The 17,410-nt window shown below is 48.9% G+C and overlaps 1 protein-coding gene across 1 annotated transcript in view; it reads right to left on the reverse strand.

Annotated features, from left to right (window-relative positions):
• Nucleotides 1–165: 165 nt before the first annotated feature.
• Nucleotides 166–17,410, reverse strand: part of XIRP1 (xin actin binding repeat containing 1) — a 30,782-nt gene continuing 13,537 nt past the window's right edge. The window contains exons 5-7 of the mRNA XM_088155391.1: nt 11,158–11,303; nt 9,907–9,960; nt 166–8,304 (exon numbers count right to left, since the gene is read on the reverse strand). Of these exons, the coding sequence (XP_088011517.1) occupies nt 622–8,304; nt 9,907–9,960; nt 11,158–11,303 (7,883 nt within the window). The 3' untranslated portion in view covers nt 166–621. The remainder of the gene's footprint in view (nt 8,305–9,906; nt 9,961–11,157; nt 11,304–17,410) is intronic.

Here is a 17,410-nt window from a genome sequence, read left to right on the forward strand (position 1 = left end):
CCAGGAACTGAAAAACAAACTGATCAATAACTCCCCCCAAGTCCAAGAGTGACAACAACTCAGGATTTTTTTTCCTTTTCTTTTCTTAAAGGCTAAGAGAAAACCTATCCAACCCACCCATCAATATGAGCTTGTGTGAGCTTGTATATATATTTATATGTGTGTGTGTAGGATGCCCTTCTCAGAAAAAGAAGGTACCATAAAGGTGTTTGTTTGCCAATGACCAGATTGATTGATTCTTTAATTGATCCTACCTATCCTTCCTTCTGCTGTAGTTCAGAGAAGCCCGATCCAGCACCTCCAACCACCCCCACCAAACATTCTAGGGGGAAGTACCCTAAGGTGCCCATGGATGGATTTTTCCCTTGTGCTTCTAGCAGTGCCAGGACTCTGGGTTGTGGTGCAGCACCAAGTCTGTCATGTTGGCCAGGTGAGGGCTGTTCTCCAGTGTCAAGGCAGGCTGCACTTGTCCTGTCTGTGTGCAAACACCAAGACGATGACCCTGAGAAGTCCTTAGGGTGTAGGTAAATCCCTGTGGGTAATGTGGATAAAACAGGAGAAATGTTTGTCGTGGCCTTTCTCTTTTGTCTTATACAGCCTTCTCTTGTTCTCCAGAATCTCCTATTTCTTTGGCTTGGAGTTACCAAAGGTGACAAAGACCACTCCTGGCTCCTGAAAACTCCCATTGGTGTGGAAGTCTTCACCTGGGCTCTTCAGGTACCTCCGAAACACAGGTGAGGCAGACACCTCATACTGGGGGTGAGAAACCACATCACACGTGGAAGACGTTTGTGTCTCGGATTGCTTGGTGACTGTGGTGGACGAAGTGATGATTTTGTTTCCAAACTGGTCCATTTCCTCATACTGCTCCATGACAGTCCGGGTGGCTCCATAGAGCTTGGAACCATCAGGCCCTGTCTGCAGCTCCAGGATGCTTTTCTGCCTCCGTGGATTTTGAGGGCTGGGGACATTCAAGGAGCGGTATTCCGAAAAGCTGCCTTTCATCCCACAGTGGCAGCTGTCTTTGGAGGTGTCCAGAGAACACTTCTCTTTGTCACTGGTTGGATGGTTGGCATTGCCAGGTGTGTGCTGTTTCATGGAGCTCAGCCCAGCTTTTGTCTGGACGGGGTCTGGCCTCTTCTCCAAGGGTTTTGTGTCATGCCCAGCAGACCCTGCTGAGGAGTGGTTATAGGAGCTAAAGCTGTTCTGAGCAAAAGCATCCTTCTTTCCTGGAGAGTCAAGACAGTCTGGTGAAGGGCCATCCTGGGGGGAATGTGCTGTCCTGGGTGACTCTGCTGGTTTCCTGGCAGCAGACTCGATGGTGATGTAGGAAGGTGAGGAGGGAGAGCTGACACGAGACTGAATGAGGCGGGGCACCTCGAGCTCTGCCTTAGCTGCCTCTGTCTTTTCTGCCACCTTTGCACTTTCCACAGATGCTGATTCCCCTGTTTCCAGCATGACATCCTCCTGCCTGGCTTTGCTGGAAACAATGCTGATTTTACGGATATTGCTGCTGCTCACAGAGCTCTGGGCGCTCCCCAGAGACTCCTTGAACAGCCCTGAGAGCCCGGCAATGTCTGACTCAGACTTGAGACTAGAAACAGAATAAATGGCTTTCTTGATGGCCTCCTCGATGTCCTGGATGCGGGCAAGTGTCTGCTCCTTCAGGTGGAGAATCTCAGCACTGGCTCTCTCCAGGTCCTCAAAAACCAGATCCACTGAGGAGGCACTGTCAGCGTCCTCCTTTGCCTCAGCCCTGTCCTGCTGCTTGGCCTTCTGGCGCACAACCCACTCGGGCACCTTCTCAAAGAAGCTCTTGAGAGCTTTCACATCCACTTTGCTTGTCTCCTCCTCAAACTCCCTCACTCGGGTCAGGATCTCTTGCAGCTGCTCCTGTCTCCTGAGGTTCTCAAAGATCTCCATAGCCTCCTTGACATTGCCTTTCATGATCTCCTCTTTGTGTACTGACAACCTCTTCCGACGCTCATCTTCCGTTTCTCTGTTTTTCTTTTCTCTCATAACAACTCCTGGCTTCTCCTGGGCAGGTGTCTCTGCCTCCCTGTCAGGACATTTCAGTTGCCTGCTATTTCCCTGCTGGTGCTCCTCAAAGGAGTTCATTGACTGCTGATGGAAGGACATTGAATGAGACGTTTGCCTCCTCTCATGCACCTGCTGCACGACTCTCTGACTATCCCACAATCCATAAGAATTAGATACACTTTCCCTTTCCACCTTGGATGAGGCATTTTGTGCAGTGCCATCTCCTCTTTTTGGAGGGGTGTTGTGACCCACAGGGGAGGTGCTTGGCTCAGTTTGTGCTGGCACATCCTGTGTCTGTGCTCTGCCAGGACAGGCTGGAGGTGACAGTGAGGAGCAGCCATTCTCCTCCTGGCACAGCTCTATCTGCCTTTGAGCTACTTCACCTGGGCACCTCCTTGGAGCAGCTGCTTTATCACTCATCATTCCCTGCTTGACTTCAAAACCAACCACTCCGTTTTTCATTGGCTTTGAGGTCTCAGCACTGTCTGGTTCTACCTTTCCTTGTCCTCCTCTGCTGGCCTTGTACCTTTCTTCTGCTATTTGAAGAGGGGTTTTGGCAGTGTATTTTGGCATCTTTCTCTCAGGGTTTATTCCCTGAACTGTGACAGACTTCTTCACAGATGTCTCTAAATTGCAGCGTTTTGCTTGAACTTCCTCATAGCCTGATTGTTCATGAACTTCCATGCAGCCTAATCCCAGCTCTGTGGGGGAAGGCCTTGGCTTGCTGATGTCCCTCAAGCCTGAAGGTTTTGGAGGCAGAGGGGGAGGGATGGGTTTTGTTGATTTGCTTGTGCTGTTATTTGCAGAGGCAGAATGTGCCTCATGTAAAAGGTGCTCAGGTTTTGGAGGGGGAACAGGTTTTTTCCTGGGTGGGGCAGTAGTTTCTGGTTTTGGAGGAGTCCTGGGCTTCTCTGCAGGACTCTGGTCACTGGGTTTGCAGGACAGAGAAGGGGGAGCAGGAAGAGGGGTCTGGAGTAGTGCAGAACATCCTGGGACTTCATCTTTGCTGGTTGGCAATGGAAGGGCACCTTCTCTTGCTGCTTTAGTTGAGGGTGGGCAATGCTCTGCTTTCATCACAGCAACTGAGGGAGGAGGAGGAAAGTCATTATCAGCCTGTGACCCTGAAGCCACTACAGCAGTCTCGTTACTAGTGAGTTGAGTCTCATTTTTCTTTTTACACACAGAATGGGACTGCCCTGCATTTCTGTATATCATAGCAGCTTTAAAATCCCCTTTGGAGACATTAACGTTAGACTTTTCCAGTGACTGAAGTGTGGCTTTTAAATTACCTCGGACAACATCCTCCTTCTCTACCAGGCGCTGTTCTGTGGCGGCACTTTGCAGTGCTCTGATAGCTGTCTGCACATCCCCTCTGACACCAACATCTCTTTCTTCTTGCACTGATTGTTCTTTGTAATCAGACTCAACACAAGGGTTTATATAGGTTTTCACAGGTGTGGCAGTATAAAGGCCATCCTTAATGCTAAAATCTCTACTGGGCACAACTTGGATTTCCTGGCTCAATAGTTGTCTTCCCTGTACTTCCTCAGAAGCACTGACCTTTTTGTGTGATGCTATGCTCTTCTGAGACACGCTTGTGTGGGTCTTGGATGCCTCCTGGACTCTGGTGGTGGTGGTCCTGGTGGCAGTGCTGCTGCTCTCCTGCTTGGTGGAGGAAGAGTCCTGTTGGTGTACGGTCGATTGAAGGGTCATGGTGCCCTGTGAGCTGACTGTCTGCTGCCTGCAGGCTGTGTGGACCTCCTCCCTGTTCCTCTGGAACTTGCTCTGAACGTGGTGTTGAATGTTTTTTGCTTCTGCTGTTGCCAGCCTCAGGCTCTGCATTGCAGCCTGAAGATCAGCCCCCAGGGCTTTTTCTTCTGTCTGAGTCTGGCTGGCTTCCCCAGGCACCACACTCTGCTGTTTCCCATCCACTTCTGCCCTCTGAGCTGTCACCTGGGCTGGAAATGTGCCTTGTATCATAGCTTTTGGTTCCTTCAAATTCGCAGTGGTGGCTTCTTCTTTTTCTGCCTTCTTGCTGGCATCTGCAACTCTTTGGATTGACTTTGTAGTCACCTTAAGCCCTCCGGACAGAACTTCTTCCTTTCCCATCGCTGTGGGCAGGGGCTTCCCAAGACATTGCACAGTGGTGCCTGTCACACCTGCTGCATGCACAGCCTCTCTCTCTAACACACCCTCTCTGCCCGTGCTTTCACCTACAAATCCCTTTTTTGCTCCCTCCACAGCCCCTGGCTCACCTCCTGCAATCACTTTCTCCATTTGTTCTTTATTTGGCAAGACATGTATGTTAGCCCCCGGCACAACCCGTGGGCCACTCTCATCTGCCCCCTCCTCGGCTTGGGCAGAGATGAGGGATTGTATCTCTGACTCCTGCTGGAGATTCCTCAGATAGCTGAGGTCTCCCTTCTCAATGCAGCTCGCAAAAAGTTGGACGTTTCCCTTCTCATTGTCCTCGCGCTTGATGGTGGCTGCTGCTTTCTGCTCCTGAGAAGAAGCCAACAAGTTCCCAATTGTTGACTTCACATCCCCCTTGACGACTTTCTGCTGGACAGAATGGAACAGGAGGGAGTAGAGGGTCATCTTCACTGATCCTGACTTTGTCTCTTGTAGGACCATCCCCTTTTTGATGGAAGCATCTTGACTGAGGAGACCCTGCAAGGCCTTGGCTACATCTCCACTCAAGTCCTCTTTGCCTTTATTGGCTTCACTCTGGTCCAGCAGCTGCAATGGGCTTACTTTGATCTTGCCCTCTCTGTCCTCCTCCACCAGCATGCTCTGTGCTTCCACATTGGTCCTGTGCAGGAGCTGCAGCATAATCCTTTGCAAGTGGCCTCCCACAATCTCCTCTTTCAGGATCTCTGGAGCTCCTGGGCTGCTGAGCTGGTACTTCACCATCTTCACACTCTCCATATCATTAGCTTCAATGAGGATCCCATCATGCTGGATAGCCTGGCAAGTGCAGAGAGTCTCTAAAGTCTCCTTCATGGTCCTTTCTTTCAGTTCTATTTCTATGCTACCTTCAGAAGCACTAAATTTATCCAGGGGTGTGCTCTCGAAGAGCCACGTTGTGCTTTTCACATCTGCACGAGGGATCTCTTCTTGGGCCCCAGCGCTGGCCGTCACCTCTGTGTCCTTAAGGGTGTCCATGGGCTGGGTTTCAAACAACCAGGTGCAGCGTTTTACATCCCCTTTCTGGCTGTCCTCTCTCTGCACTGTGCTCATGGATGAGCTTCTCTCTGCGTCCCCGTACAGGGAGTCCACAGGATGGTTCTCAAAGAGCCAAGTGGATGTCCTCACGTCACCCCTCTGCACGTCACTGACACTCACCATCCTCACGTACTTCTTCTGGCCCACTTGCTGGGACTCAAAGAGCTGCTTGTTGGACTGAACATCTCCCTTCTGCACGTCATCCACCGTTCTGGGCACAGACAACTTTCCCCCTGAGAAGGAGTCAAGAGGCTCTGTCTCAAACCTCCAGCGGGCAGTCTGGACATCTCCTTTCTTGATGTCCTCTTGGGTGACAGCCCTAATCACAAACACCTCTTCTTCCTTCTTGATCTGATCCAGAGGCTTAGTTTCAAACAACCACCGGGCACCTTTCATGTCACCTTTCATGATTTCTTCTTTCTGCACTGAGGTGACCTCATGGTATCCCCCCTCTTTGTCCTGGATAGCATATAAAGGTTGGCTTTCAAAGAGCATTGTGCAGGACTTGACATTAGCTTTGCTCATGGTGTCTTTCTGGATCTTCTGGAGTTCTGTCTCATCCACTTTGTCATGGATTTGATCAAGGGAATAGGTCTCAAATACAAACCTTTTCCCTCCCACATCTCCCCCCTTGACATCCTTTTCAGGAGGTATTTCCTGAATGCCCTCAGAGTTGTCCTTCAGGGTGTCCATGGGGTAGTTCTCAAAGAGCCACGTGAACTTGTGCACAGACCCAGCTTCAATTGTCCCAGCATCCTTCTGGGATTTTGGTTTGGTGGCTGTGTCCAAGGGCTTGGCTTCAAAGAACTCTTTCACCCTGGACACTTCCCCAGACTGGAACTCCACACGACTGGAGTACCGCATGGTTTTTTTCCGGTCAGCTTCACTGACAGTGCTGCTGCCCAAGGGCTCCGTCTCAAACAGGTGCCGGACAGTTTTGACATCCACTCCCTGTAATTCCTCCTGACTGTAAGCCTTACTGACTTGCAAATACTGCTCCTCCTGGCCTTTCAGGGAGTCCAGGGGCTGAGTCTCAAACATCCATGTGTAAGATTTCACATCAGCTTGGGGCACGCTGCCATCCTCCTCCTGCTTCTTCTCAGCCTTCTCGTACAGGGTGTGCATGGGCTGGGTCTCAAACAGCCACCGGCAGGTCTTCACATCCCCCTTCTGAGAGATCTCTCTCTTCACTGAGGGATGCTTCTCCCCTTCTGTGCCTTGGAGATGAATGACATCCATGGGCTGCGTTTCAAAGAGCCACTTGGCTGTCCTGACATCACCAGCCACCACCTCTTGTTTTGTGATCCCCCGTATTATGTCCACTTTCTTGATGCTTTCATCAAACTGGTCCAGGGGCCTGGTTTCAAACATCCACTTGTAGTTCTTGACGTCACCGCTGATGATCTGCTCTCTGCTTACAGAGGTAACTTCGTGGAAATTGCCAAAGCTATCCTTGATGGCATACAGGGGTGTTGTCTCAAACAGGATTTGGTTGGCTTTGACGTTGCCAGCTGGAATTTTCTCCTCCTCTTCTTTGGTGAGGGGCTCAGCATCAGCCTGCTTAATGCTGTCTAAGGGGAGAGTCTCAAACAAGGTCTTGAAAGATTTCACATCCCCTTTCACAACCTCTTCCATGCTGGTGGCTGGAATTTCTTCCTCAAACGCCTTGGAGATACTGCCAAGGGGACAGGTCTCAAAGACGTGTTTTCTTTGCTTCACATCTCCCTTCTCCTCTGCTGAGAGCTCTACTTTCGTCAAACGTCCCACCTCAAAATTGTCTTTCAGGGTTTCCATTGGCTGTGTTTCGAAGAGCCAGAGTGTAGATTTCACATCACCTCCAATGACTTTTTCTTTGGCTACAGCATTTTCTGAAGCTTCTCCTTTCAGGGAGTCCAGAGTCTGGGTCTCGAAGAGCAATCGTTGTTTAGTGACATCTGCCCCTGTGACAAAATCTGTTGAAGCCTTGAAGTCCTGTTCTTCAACTGTGATTTCTCTGATGGCATCCAGGGGCTGAGTTTCAAATATCCACCTCGCGCCACTGACATCCGGCCGTCCAATTTCTTCCAGGGAGATCCCACGGATTATCTGCACTTTGGAAGTGTCTTTGTTGATGGTATCCAGGGGCTGAGTCTCAAAGAGCCAGCGAGCCGTCCTGACTGCATTGCTCTGAATTTCTTCTCGGCAGACAGACTTGATTTCATGGATAGTCCCACTTTTGTCTCTGATGGCACAGAGGGGCTCTGTTTGGAAGAGCCTGACAGTCTTCTTAACATCACCTTTAAGCTCTTGGATTTCTGACTTGAGTTGTAGGATGCTCTTCTCCTCCACTGAGGAGCAACGTCCTATGGCGTCCAAGGACTGTGCTTCAAAGAGTTGTTTGGCCCCTTTAACATCACCTCCCTGGACAGGCTCCTTGAGAACTGCCTCCTGCACCTCAGTTTCATCAGAATACAGTTTATTTAATGTGTCCAGTGGCTGGGTTTCAAAGAGCCACCGGGCAGTGCGAACATCCCCTCTGGCAAAGTCTGTTTCCGACACCTTGGCTGGTGTTGACAGGTTGTATCCATTTATGGACTGGCTTTCAAACCTCAGGGAAGTGCTTTTCACATCCCCACTGGGAATGATCTCTTCTTCTGTCAGCTTCTTCGTGGCTTGATGGTCCCCAATGGAGTCAAGAGCCCAGTTCTCAAAAATCCAGCGCATGGACTGAACTTCTCCTGGGAGAACTTTATCCAGGTTCACGGAGGCCTGTGCATTGGGATCCTCGGTGTTAAGCATTTCTGCCAGGTCCTCAGTCACAGCTTCTTCCAGGTTCTTCCTGAGCTCGGGGTGCATGTGCCTGTAGAGCCTCTTCAGCTCGTTCACCTGGCGCTGCTGGTAGAACTTGGAGAAGGCTTGCTTTGGAGGAGGCACAGGGAGTGCATTGAGATCCTGACCCCCTGGAGCAACGACCTGGACTGAGCCAACGGCTGGAGGGGGAGGCAAGTCATCTTCCATTTTCTTGATGGCAACTTTAGATGATTTCTGGGCTTCTGACATCTTTGGGGAAACAGTTTTAAACGTCAGCATCACCTCTCACCCCCCATCCCCGTGGCTGTTAATGGAGTGAATGGCAAAGGGAAAAGCCAACAGGGGAAATCCATGCATTCAGTAAGCTCCATACCTTTGGTTCAGTAGCACACAGCACTCCAAAACATCACATCACTGCACACGCTCCAGGCTTGGTGTTAGCCCTGGTTCCACAGCAAAGCGAGGTCTCTAATCCAGATGAGGTGGTTAGTCTACAATTCCCAGGATTCAGTCCAGCTAGAGCACAACAGAGGTGCCCGATTTGAACTATGTGACCAAGAGAGAGTGACCACAAGAAGGATTAGGCTGACTTAGAAAAGTCAGTGAAAAGTTAACTTCTCCCTCCTGCTGTCCAGAACTGTTGTGTCCCGGGCTGAGGACCTGCAGAGAGTCTGGGAACAAAAGATCTGGGTGCAGGAGAAAGCCAAGGAACTATTTATGAAGAGGTCTTGAGAAGAAAATGGGGAGAAGGAACCAAAGTGTCAAACTGAGCTGGTGAGGTTGGCTGGTGAGGTAACATGATGAGCTTTTGGTAGCACTATGGGGTGCCCACTCCCTGCTCAGGAGGGAGGGCTTGGGGAAGGATGTTCATCTGATTAATGGTTTCTTCTGTTGCACCCAGAAGTGTGCCACCTGTCACCATTTGCACAAGAACAGATGAACATTTACACAGTTAGAGACTTAAATAAGGCTATTCTGACTTAAAGACTTGTACAGGCAGGAGGCTAACTAAGGTTTGCAAACTGCTGGAATCAGCAGGCCTGATGATCTGTGCAGTCTGAGGAGGAAAACCAAGGCTGGGGGAGCAGAGGATGGGGTAACACCTACAGCTGGAGACCAGGAAAGTTAGATTTGTTTATACTCAGTCAGACTGAGCTCATCTCACATTCACAGCAGTGCTGGTAGAGAAGTGAACAGTGTGAGCTGTGGTTGTCCAGTCTCCCTCTGAGCCTCCATTTCTGAAATTTTTGCCCTCGGTTTGCGCATCCCGGGCACCAGACACTGAACTGAATACCTGCAACCTGCACTGCCTGGGCATTTATCCTCAGGGAAGGTATCTGAAGCCTTTAATCGTTGTCTAAAAGAGACTGTAATCCTGGTGGCTTTCCTTTCAGTAAACAGATCTGCTGACCCTTGGCATGCCTGTGCAGTTACGTCTGCAGAGTTATGCCCGGAATATTATTAGTTGTTGCTCAAAGCAATGGTGCACGGTGTTATTTCACTCTGTTACACACAGATTGTTCTGGCTAAAAATAAGTTTTGAACATTAGTAAAAGAAACCCACACTCAGAACACCAAAATCAGCATATTTTGCAGCGAGTGAAAAATACAAATCTTTCACATGAGCCAACATATTTGGAATGCACTTTTTAAAATAAAGGGTTTATTTTTTGATTTTTTTTTTTTTTTTTATCTGTGAAGAACTTCTGAATGTGGGGAAGGGCAGCCGAGCAGCTGATAGCTATATTCAGTCTGTAAGTGCTCCTGGCTGCCTTGTGTGGGTATTTAGATCACACTCACAGGCCACAAATACTTGGTTAGATAACAGGGCTTATCTTAAACATTTCCTACCTTGCTTTTTTTCTGTCTGTGGGGAGAGTGAATGGAGTTGTCCTTCACAGTACTCTGGAAAAGATATGAGGAGAAATGCCATTAAACTACACAGCAAGACATGTTATCTGTATATATATTTTTATATACTTATGTGTACTAATGTGTATATCAATTACAAAGAACTGAAAATCATGCAGGTGTGATTTTCTCTTTTGGTTCATTGGCAGTTCTGTAGAGTTGAGAAAGAGGTCTTATTCCAGGTTGATCAGATATATGTTTCCTAATGTCTCAGTCAACAATCAAAACCCCAAACATATTTTTTTAAAGTTAGGGGGGAAACAAAACTAGCATTGATTTCTCCAAAGTTTGATTTAACCTATATTTTTCTTTATACTTCAATATTTTTATAAATGAAACTGATCAACATTTGTAATTGAATTATGAATTGTGCAATTTATTGCTTTGCAATTTTAAAAAAAATTCTTTTCTAACCAGCTGTAGTTTTCCAAATGCAGTCTCCACTTATTATTTTCAACTGAGACCACTTCATCTGGACCTCTCTCTGATAAACACTCAAGAGACTGCATCTCTGAAAAGGGGCCCCATAAAATGCTGAGAGTGTGGGGAAACATGAACGTGCCTGCAGGAAGGGTCCAGATATGAAATCCCATCCCATGTCACTCCTGGATCACTGGTGGAACTGGAGAAATGGGAAAAATATGCCTCATAACCCTTATAACCTGTATTATCCTGTATTATCCATGATCAGCCTGGAGTGAGGAATTAAAACCCTGGATCCCAGAATAAGGGATATAAACAGAGAAGCACAGGGAGGTTGCACTGCAAAGTTATGCTTGAATGTGGCATATATGGACATATATATATATATATGTGTGTGTGTCTGTGTATGTCATAATGGGGATAGTATGGAGACAGATGTGTTGTTCTTACTAATTATTTTCTCCATGGATGCATGTGAATATAAATGTGCAAATAAAGAGAAAATCTTATTATGAGTGAACTGTATGGGCTAGTGGATGTAGGGGTGTGTGTGTGCTTGATGTGTGCATGCATGTGTGAATTTAATGTGATACATGCAAGGCTTTATACATATCTATCCTACATTTGCAAGTGGGAAAATGATCATTTTAGGGAAACCAAACGTTGTTTGTTGAGATTTACAAAGGCAGGCTCGTTGTGTCCCAGCCTGTCACAGGCACTTGCTGGAGGGACATTGCTGGGATGCCCTGGGGAGGGTGCGGTGCTTACCGGCTGTGCGGGGCCGGCGGCAGCAGCAGCAGCTGTCTGCGAGAGGTACAGAGCCGACAGCTCCTTCACGGAGGATCTCCCTCGTCCTTGCTGGAGTGTGTGGCTGGTGCTGCCTGATGGGTCTAAAAATGACCGTGTCCTGTCATCTGCAACGGGGACAGACGTGTGTGGTGAGCCATGAGCCACTGACAGGAGGGCAGGACAGCATCACTTTCCTGACTCTGGCACACTGAGTTGGTCCCCAGAACATCACACTCACCCAGTTCAGGGAAAAAACATGGGTATTCCCATCTCCTTTGTGGCTGAGGTGGAGCCTGGATGAGAGTGATGCTTTGGCCCCATTCCTGCTTCCTCGGTAAGGTCATCAGCAAACACGAGAGAGTCAGAGCTACACATATCCAACTTGAGCCAATTCCTACTTTTTTTTCTTTGTGTCCACACCACTCTCTTATGGATGTGCCTCACAAGCAGTTATATCCACTTATCTTTGCCTCTCCCCCGGGAGCTCATCTCAGGAGACATGAAAAGGGTGAGACTTGCCACTGGATGTAGCAGGGAGCCCTTGGTAGAGCCTTCAAACCCTGCTCTGAATTTAGAGATCTGATATTTTGAGTTGCACCAGTTCCCCGCTGGAGCTTCAGTTTTCAAAGAAAGAAGCAACTCCAAAATATAGCCAAGAACTTCCTTTTTGCACTAATCTGCCAGGTGTGAGGATGGTTATCTCCACCTCCCATCACACAGACATAGATAATATATAGAGCTTTACACCTATAGGGTGCATCTCAGCCCTCCAGGTCAGTCAGGGCTGTAATTTCACTGTTCCCACTGTAAAAACACGAGAAGGTTCTCCTGTTCTCTGCAGGGCTTGTGCTGCTGCATTCGGATTTAGTGAGGTATTTGCAATGCTTTTGGTTTGAACAATGGGCTCCCTCTCCACAAATCCAGCTATTGCACAGCCAGGAAAGGGCTGATGTACTTTTTAATACATGCACACTAGAAGCACTGCAGCCATTCCAGCATTCTTTGCCCTCAAACCTCAGCCCCCAAATCACGAGAATTAGAAAACAACAAATGTAATAACTCTTCTTTGTGTTCTGCATGTTAAGTTCAGATTTTCAAGTTTTTCTCTAAAATACTGTAAGAAACTTACTCTGGGTTTATTTTAAATTGACAAGAAGCAACTCCATGCACTAAAAATGTGCTTCAAATGAAATACCAGTTCCTATAGGCACAAACATGCACCAAAAAGCCATGATGATAAGAGCAAAGGAACCTCAGTGAATTGTCAGACCCTGCCAGTTGTGCTGCTGGAAGGTGCCAAACCTCAAGATTTCTGTTGTCCTTTATTCCAGCTGCTTCTGTAGGTGTGCAGGCGTTTTGATGCAGAACCAAGGCTGGATACATGGGGAAGCAGTGGGATGCAATACAGATTTAGCTGCCTAGTTCTGCTGGAGATCACTAGGACACCAGAGGAGGAAACAGAAGGTATTTCCTTTTTTTTTTTTTTTTTGCTATATCTCCATCTAAATATGGCACCTCTCTCCCTGATTTCTGCTGTCCACAGCTTAAACACTGAGTCAAAGGGAATTATCTGTCTACAGCCACTGCAGAGAGTGGCAAGGCTGGGGCAGACCTGGTGCATCCTGAGATAGACTGTGAGGTTGCAACTACCCTCTGGTTGCATAATTTCCCCCCACTCTGCTCAAGACACCCTGAACTTTGACTAGATCCTGGATTTTTGAGATGAACAGCATCTAGGAAAACATAGAATGGTTTGTGTTGGAAAGAACTTAGGAGAACATCTCATCCCAACCCCTCTGCCATGGGCAGGGATGCCACTCAATAAATCAGGTTGCTCTGAGCCCTGTCCAACATGGCCTTGAACACTTCTAGGAATGGGACATCCATAAATTCTTTGGGCATTACCACTCTCACTACTCTCACAGCAAGAAATTTTTTTCTGATATCTAATCTCAATCTCTCCTTTTTCAGTTTAAAACTATTCCCCTTTGCTCTAGGGGTATCAGGAGGGTCCTTGCAGCATGTGCTGATCTACCTACAGAAACCTCTAGGGAATCTGAAAAAATTCCTTTTTGAGGAATTTGAAAAATCTTGTCTGGGAATGCCTTTCTTTTGTCCTACATTGCTGAATTGCCTGCTGGAAAGGCAAAAAGTCATTCTGGCAAACAGCAAGTTTCTTCTTTGCATGGTAGTGAGATTTGGCTAAGTCTCCCAGTAAGAGCAATGGGGAGAATTGGGCACAGTGAGCCTTGCTAGAAAGGTAGAAAGGAAACCAAGCATACATTTTCAGCCTTTCTGGCTGGGAAAATGAACACCAACCCTTGGCTGTCTTGAAAACCATATCTAGGAGATGGGAGCCCCTCAAGGCAAGGCAGGGACCCTGCCTAGGCTGACTCAAGTCCCATTTTGGTGAGAAGTGCTTAGCAAAAGCATCCCTGTGTCCATGAGCTGGGCTGGTGATGTTCAAATGTCTCCTCCCACCCCAGGCTATGGGCATCACTGCTGAGATGATATAATTTGTACTGATCTGTAGGCCTGTGGGTTCACATACTGCACAAAGAAAAGCAACATGCCCCTCCAGCCATGAGCAAATAGTGCAGCTGAAGGGAGATTTCCAGTTCAGGCAGTGGGAAATAGCACAGTGTCAGTGTTGCCCGTTCCTTCACCCTTTAGCTTGGATGGCTGGAAGGCCACAGGGCTTGTTTTAATGGCAGATATAATTAGATACAAAGCTTTTGTTGAAGGCATCCCCCTTATCGCTGCCTTTGTTTTCCTTTTTTTTTTTTTTTCTTTTTCCCTTCTCATTTCTGACTATTTTTTTGGCTGTGCACAGCCCTGTGTTTGCTTATCCCTTCTCACAAAGCCTCCTGCCTTGGAGAAGGGCTGCTCCAACCCTCTGTGCCGGCTCTGCGCTCGCACAAAATCTGGTCTGTGCCTGACGGAACAGGCTGCTGCCTCCCTCGAAACCGCTAATTATAGCTAAGAGCCGACGAACTACAGCTCGTTCCGCTGACGAGAAGGCTGAGCTGTGGCGTGTGAGCGGATAGCGACATCCGAGGACATCTCAGGAGCTGGGAGCAAGGCGCGGCTTCGCAGCATCCCCTGGGAGGGAGCGCGGAGCTCCCAGCTGGAGATGCTGAAGCCCAGCTAAAGGTAGATATACACACCAGGCTCAGGGTGATGTTTGCTGTGTGTGAGGTGGAAGCTCAGCCTGAAACCTGTGCCGGGCTCCACGTTTCTGCCCCGCTGGGCAGAAGGGCTCCGCTGGCGCGCCGAGTGATGCGCGCCGCGCTGATTGACTGCGCGACTGCGGCCCCAGCGCGGTTAAACACGATACTTCAGGCTTTAAAGCATCTCCTCTGAGCTAAAATAGGAGGAAAAGATCTCCTGAAACCCCCCTTCTGCCGTCCCAGGCAGCGGCTGGCACCGCGGCCGGCGGCGCTGCTGTCCAAATGAAGGATGCAGGGAATGCTCCTCCCTGCTGGCGTTTGTCGGCAAAATGTCCTTCGTGCCAGTGTCTGGCGCCGGATGAATCTGCACATTTTGTGTGAGGGGTTGCAATGTTTGGACTGTCCATAAGGAGCAGCTGTCGGGCTTTTTGAGCTCTTCCCATGCCCCACGTATTTGTAGGTCGGGCTTGGTTTACAGCTTCTCTGCCCCTTAAGTCACAGCCCAGGCAGGCAGGGAGGGCTGTGAGACATAGAAACTTGCAACAAGGGAAAATAATTCCTTGTATTCGTTTGTACTCACTGATCTTTCTAAACACAGGGGGAGAAGGCAAGGCAACAGGGGGAAAAGACTCTCAAATATTCATCTAAAAGTTCACTCACTTCCTCTCGAATTATTGCCCATAAATCACTCAACTGCTCTGTCTCCTGCTGGAGATAATGTTGCATGTCTCTTGAACCAGAATCATCTTACACCTGGCAGCCAGCTCCTAACAAGTGGAAAACAAATCACCAACAAAACCTCTGCCCTCTCCCTCCCTCCCCTGAGAAAACCCCATCTCACCAGTAACAGGGCAGCTCTGTCTCACTCTACTTTCTATTTAAACCACTTTATCCTATGAACAAACAATTCTACCCACCTGTTGGTGTCCACCACCTCTGCTGCTGGCACTCCTTCACAGCCCGGCTCCCACCACCAACCCCAGTGAGCTACCGAGTGCCTGAGTCACCTATTAAAAAAGGAAGCTGCAAGCTCAGCACCAGTGTCCCGGGTCGCCTGGCCAACCACATGTCATCAGCTGTGCTCCCAAAATCAGCCGCCCTGAGCAAACACAGCTGCTAAGCAAAGCCCTTTGTGTCGCCCTGGGAGCTGGGGGTTGTGTAACGGGGCTGGGATGGGCTGGGCTGGGCTGGGCTGGGATGGGATGGGCTGGGATGAGATGGGCTGGGGGCTTGCACAGGGCTTGCAGGAGCCAGAGGAAAGGGATAGCCCTGTGGGGCAAGACCTGCCAGGGTCCTGTGCCTTTCCATTGCTCACTGATGGAGTAGTGCTGCAGACAGCACCTCCTCCCAAATCCGGCATCCTCCATCCCCTGCTCGGTGTCTGCTGCTCTGCAGGAGATTTTGGGTTTCCATGCTGGCTCTGGGCCTGGCCTGTGCCATGGTGCACAGATGTGTTGTGGTCTCATGCCTTGGCAATGCCACAGCTCCAGTACCATGAGACATTTGGTACATCCCATGGTGCAGGACCCAAACCCAGTTCTCAGAGGCCAGTAGGAGCAGAGACTCCTGTCCTGGAGCTCCTTAGCACCACGGAAGTCAGGGCAGGAAAACAAGTGATTTCTTCAGATTGTGAAAGCAACTGTCTATTCCAAGGGGATAGAGGAGAACTGACAAGGAAATGCTGCTTTGTGGCCCTCTGGACTGGTTGTCTTTGGGAATTTGGGGATCCCCTGGGATCAGCCATGGGTTACCCCCATCAGACGGTCACTACCAGCTCAGCCTCCTGACCCATGAGTGTGTGACACCCCTGTGTGACTGGACATGTCCCCACTACCACCTGCTTGTCTCTGCTGGTCACCCCAGTGAAACCATTAGCATCTCACTGACCTGTCCCAAAGCTGGAAGCACATCCCTGCAGATGGGGACCCCATTTCTAAGTGTCTGTGCCCTTGGATGTGGCAGCTGCATGTGCAGAATCACATCTGTCCCATCCTCCTCCCAGTTCTTCTCCCCAGAGAATCAGTTCCCTGACAAAAGTGACTCCTAAATACAGGCACAGCTCCACGGCTGGGCTGGGGGAATTTGCATGGATGGGTGAGCACCCATAAAAGCTGGCTGGGAAACCAGTGCTGCTGCTTAATCCAGGAGCCAGGCAGCCCATTTGGGGTGCTCAGTCAACGGGGAAAGTTTAAATCTCTGCCCTAACCCCTCTGCCAGAGGCCCTGGTCCACAGGGAAGCTCTGCCAGAAGGGAACACATTCTGAGGGAGGTGTGGGAAGCAGGGCAGGCTCCCTGCTGCCCCAGTTTGGAGGCTGCTGAAAAGGTGAGTGGTTCTGGGATGCTTCAGTAATGGGTGGGCAGGGAAGGGTCGTCCTGGGACAGGGAGGATTTGGGCAGGAGAGAATCTCTATCTGTTCCTCATTGCCCTCATGACCCACTCATGAGGCTTTAGAGAATGTTAAAATACCATTTGTTTTTTTCGGAAGGAAGGGGGAAAAAAGGTGGGACAGAGATGGAGCAGGGAGCATCGATGGGATTTTAGAATCTAGCAAAGACTGAGGAGCAGTCATGCTCTAAAACACTCTGCTCACCCTCACGGGTGCTCCCTCCTGATGCCCAGATCACACTTTGTTCTCTTTTCAAACCACAGTACATTCTCTCATTTTCAGTCCTACAAAGGACTGTGAGTGTTTGAAATTCAAGCTTTTTCTTTCTACCATGGACTGGCCCATTATGTGCCAGAGTGGCAATTCATAGAATTCATGTGGTTTTTTACTGTTTTGGTCCAAGAGTACCTGTTATAACAATATGGGCTAGGAATCCACCTTTAAAAGTCAGTACTGAGAATTTCTCATGCTCACCTACCAACTCAGATATAAGAACAGCACTGATTACAGTTGGATGATTAATGAAAATCATACAATTTAACAAGGCTTTTTTTTTCCCTGATTCCAAACTTTCATTAATATACCCTGTCTTTTCAAATAAATTGTCCAGCATCACATACAATAGATCCCTGATTTGGAGGTGGGAAGGCCTGCTAATATAGAACATAAATGTAA

Source organism: Sturnus vulgaris, chromosome 1 (assembly GCF_052056855.1).
Source record: "Sturnus vulgaris isolate bStuVul1 chromosome 1, bStuVul1.hap1, whole genome shotgun sequence".
NCBI lineage: Eukaryota > Metazoa > Chordata > Aves > Passeriformes > Sturnidae > Sturnus > Sturnus vulgaris.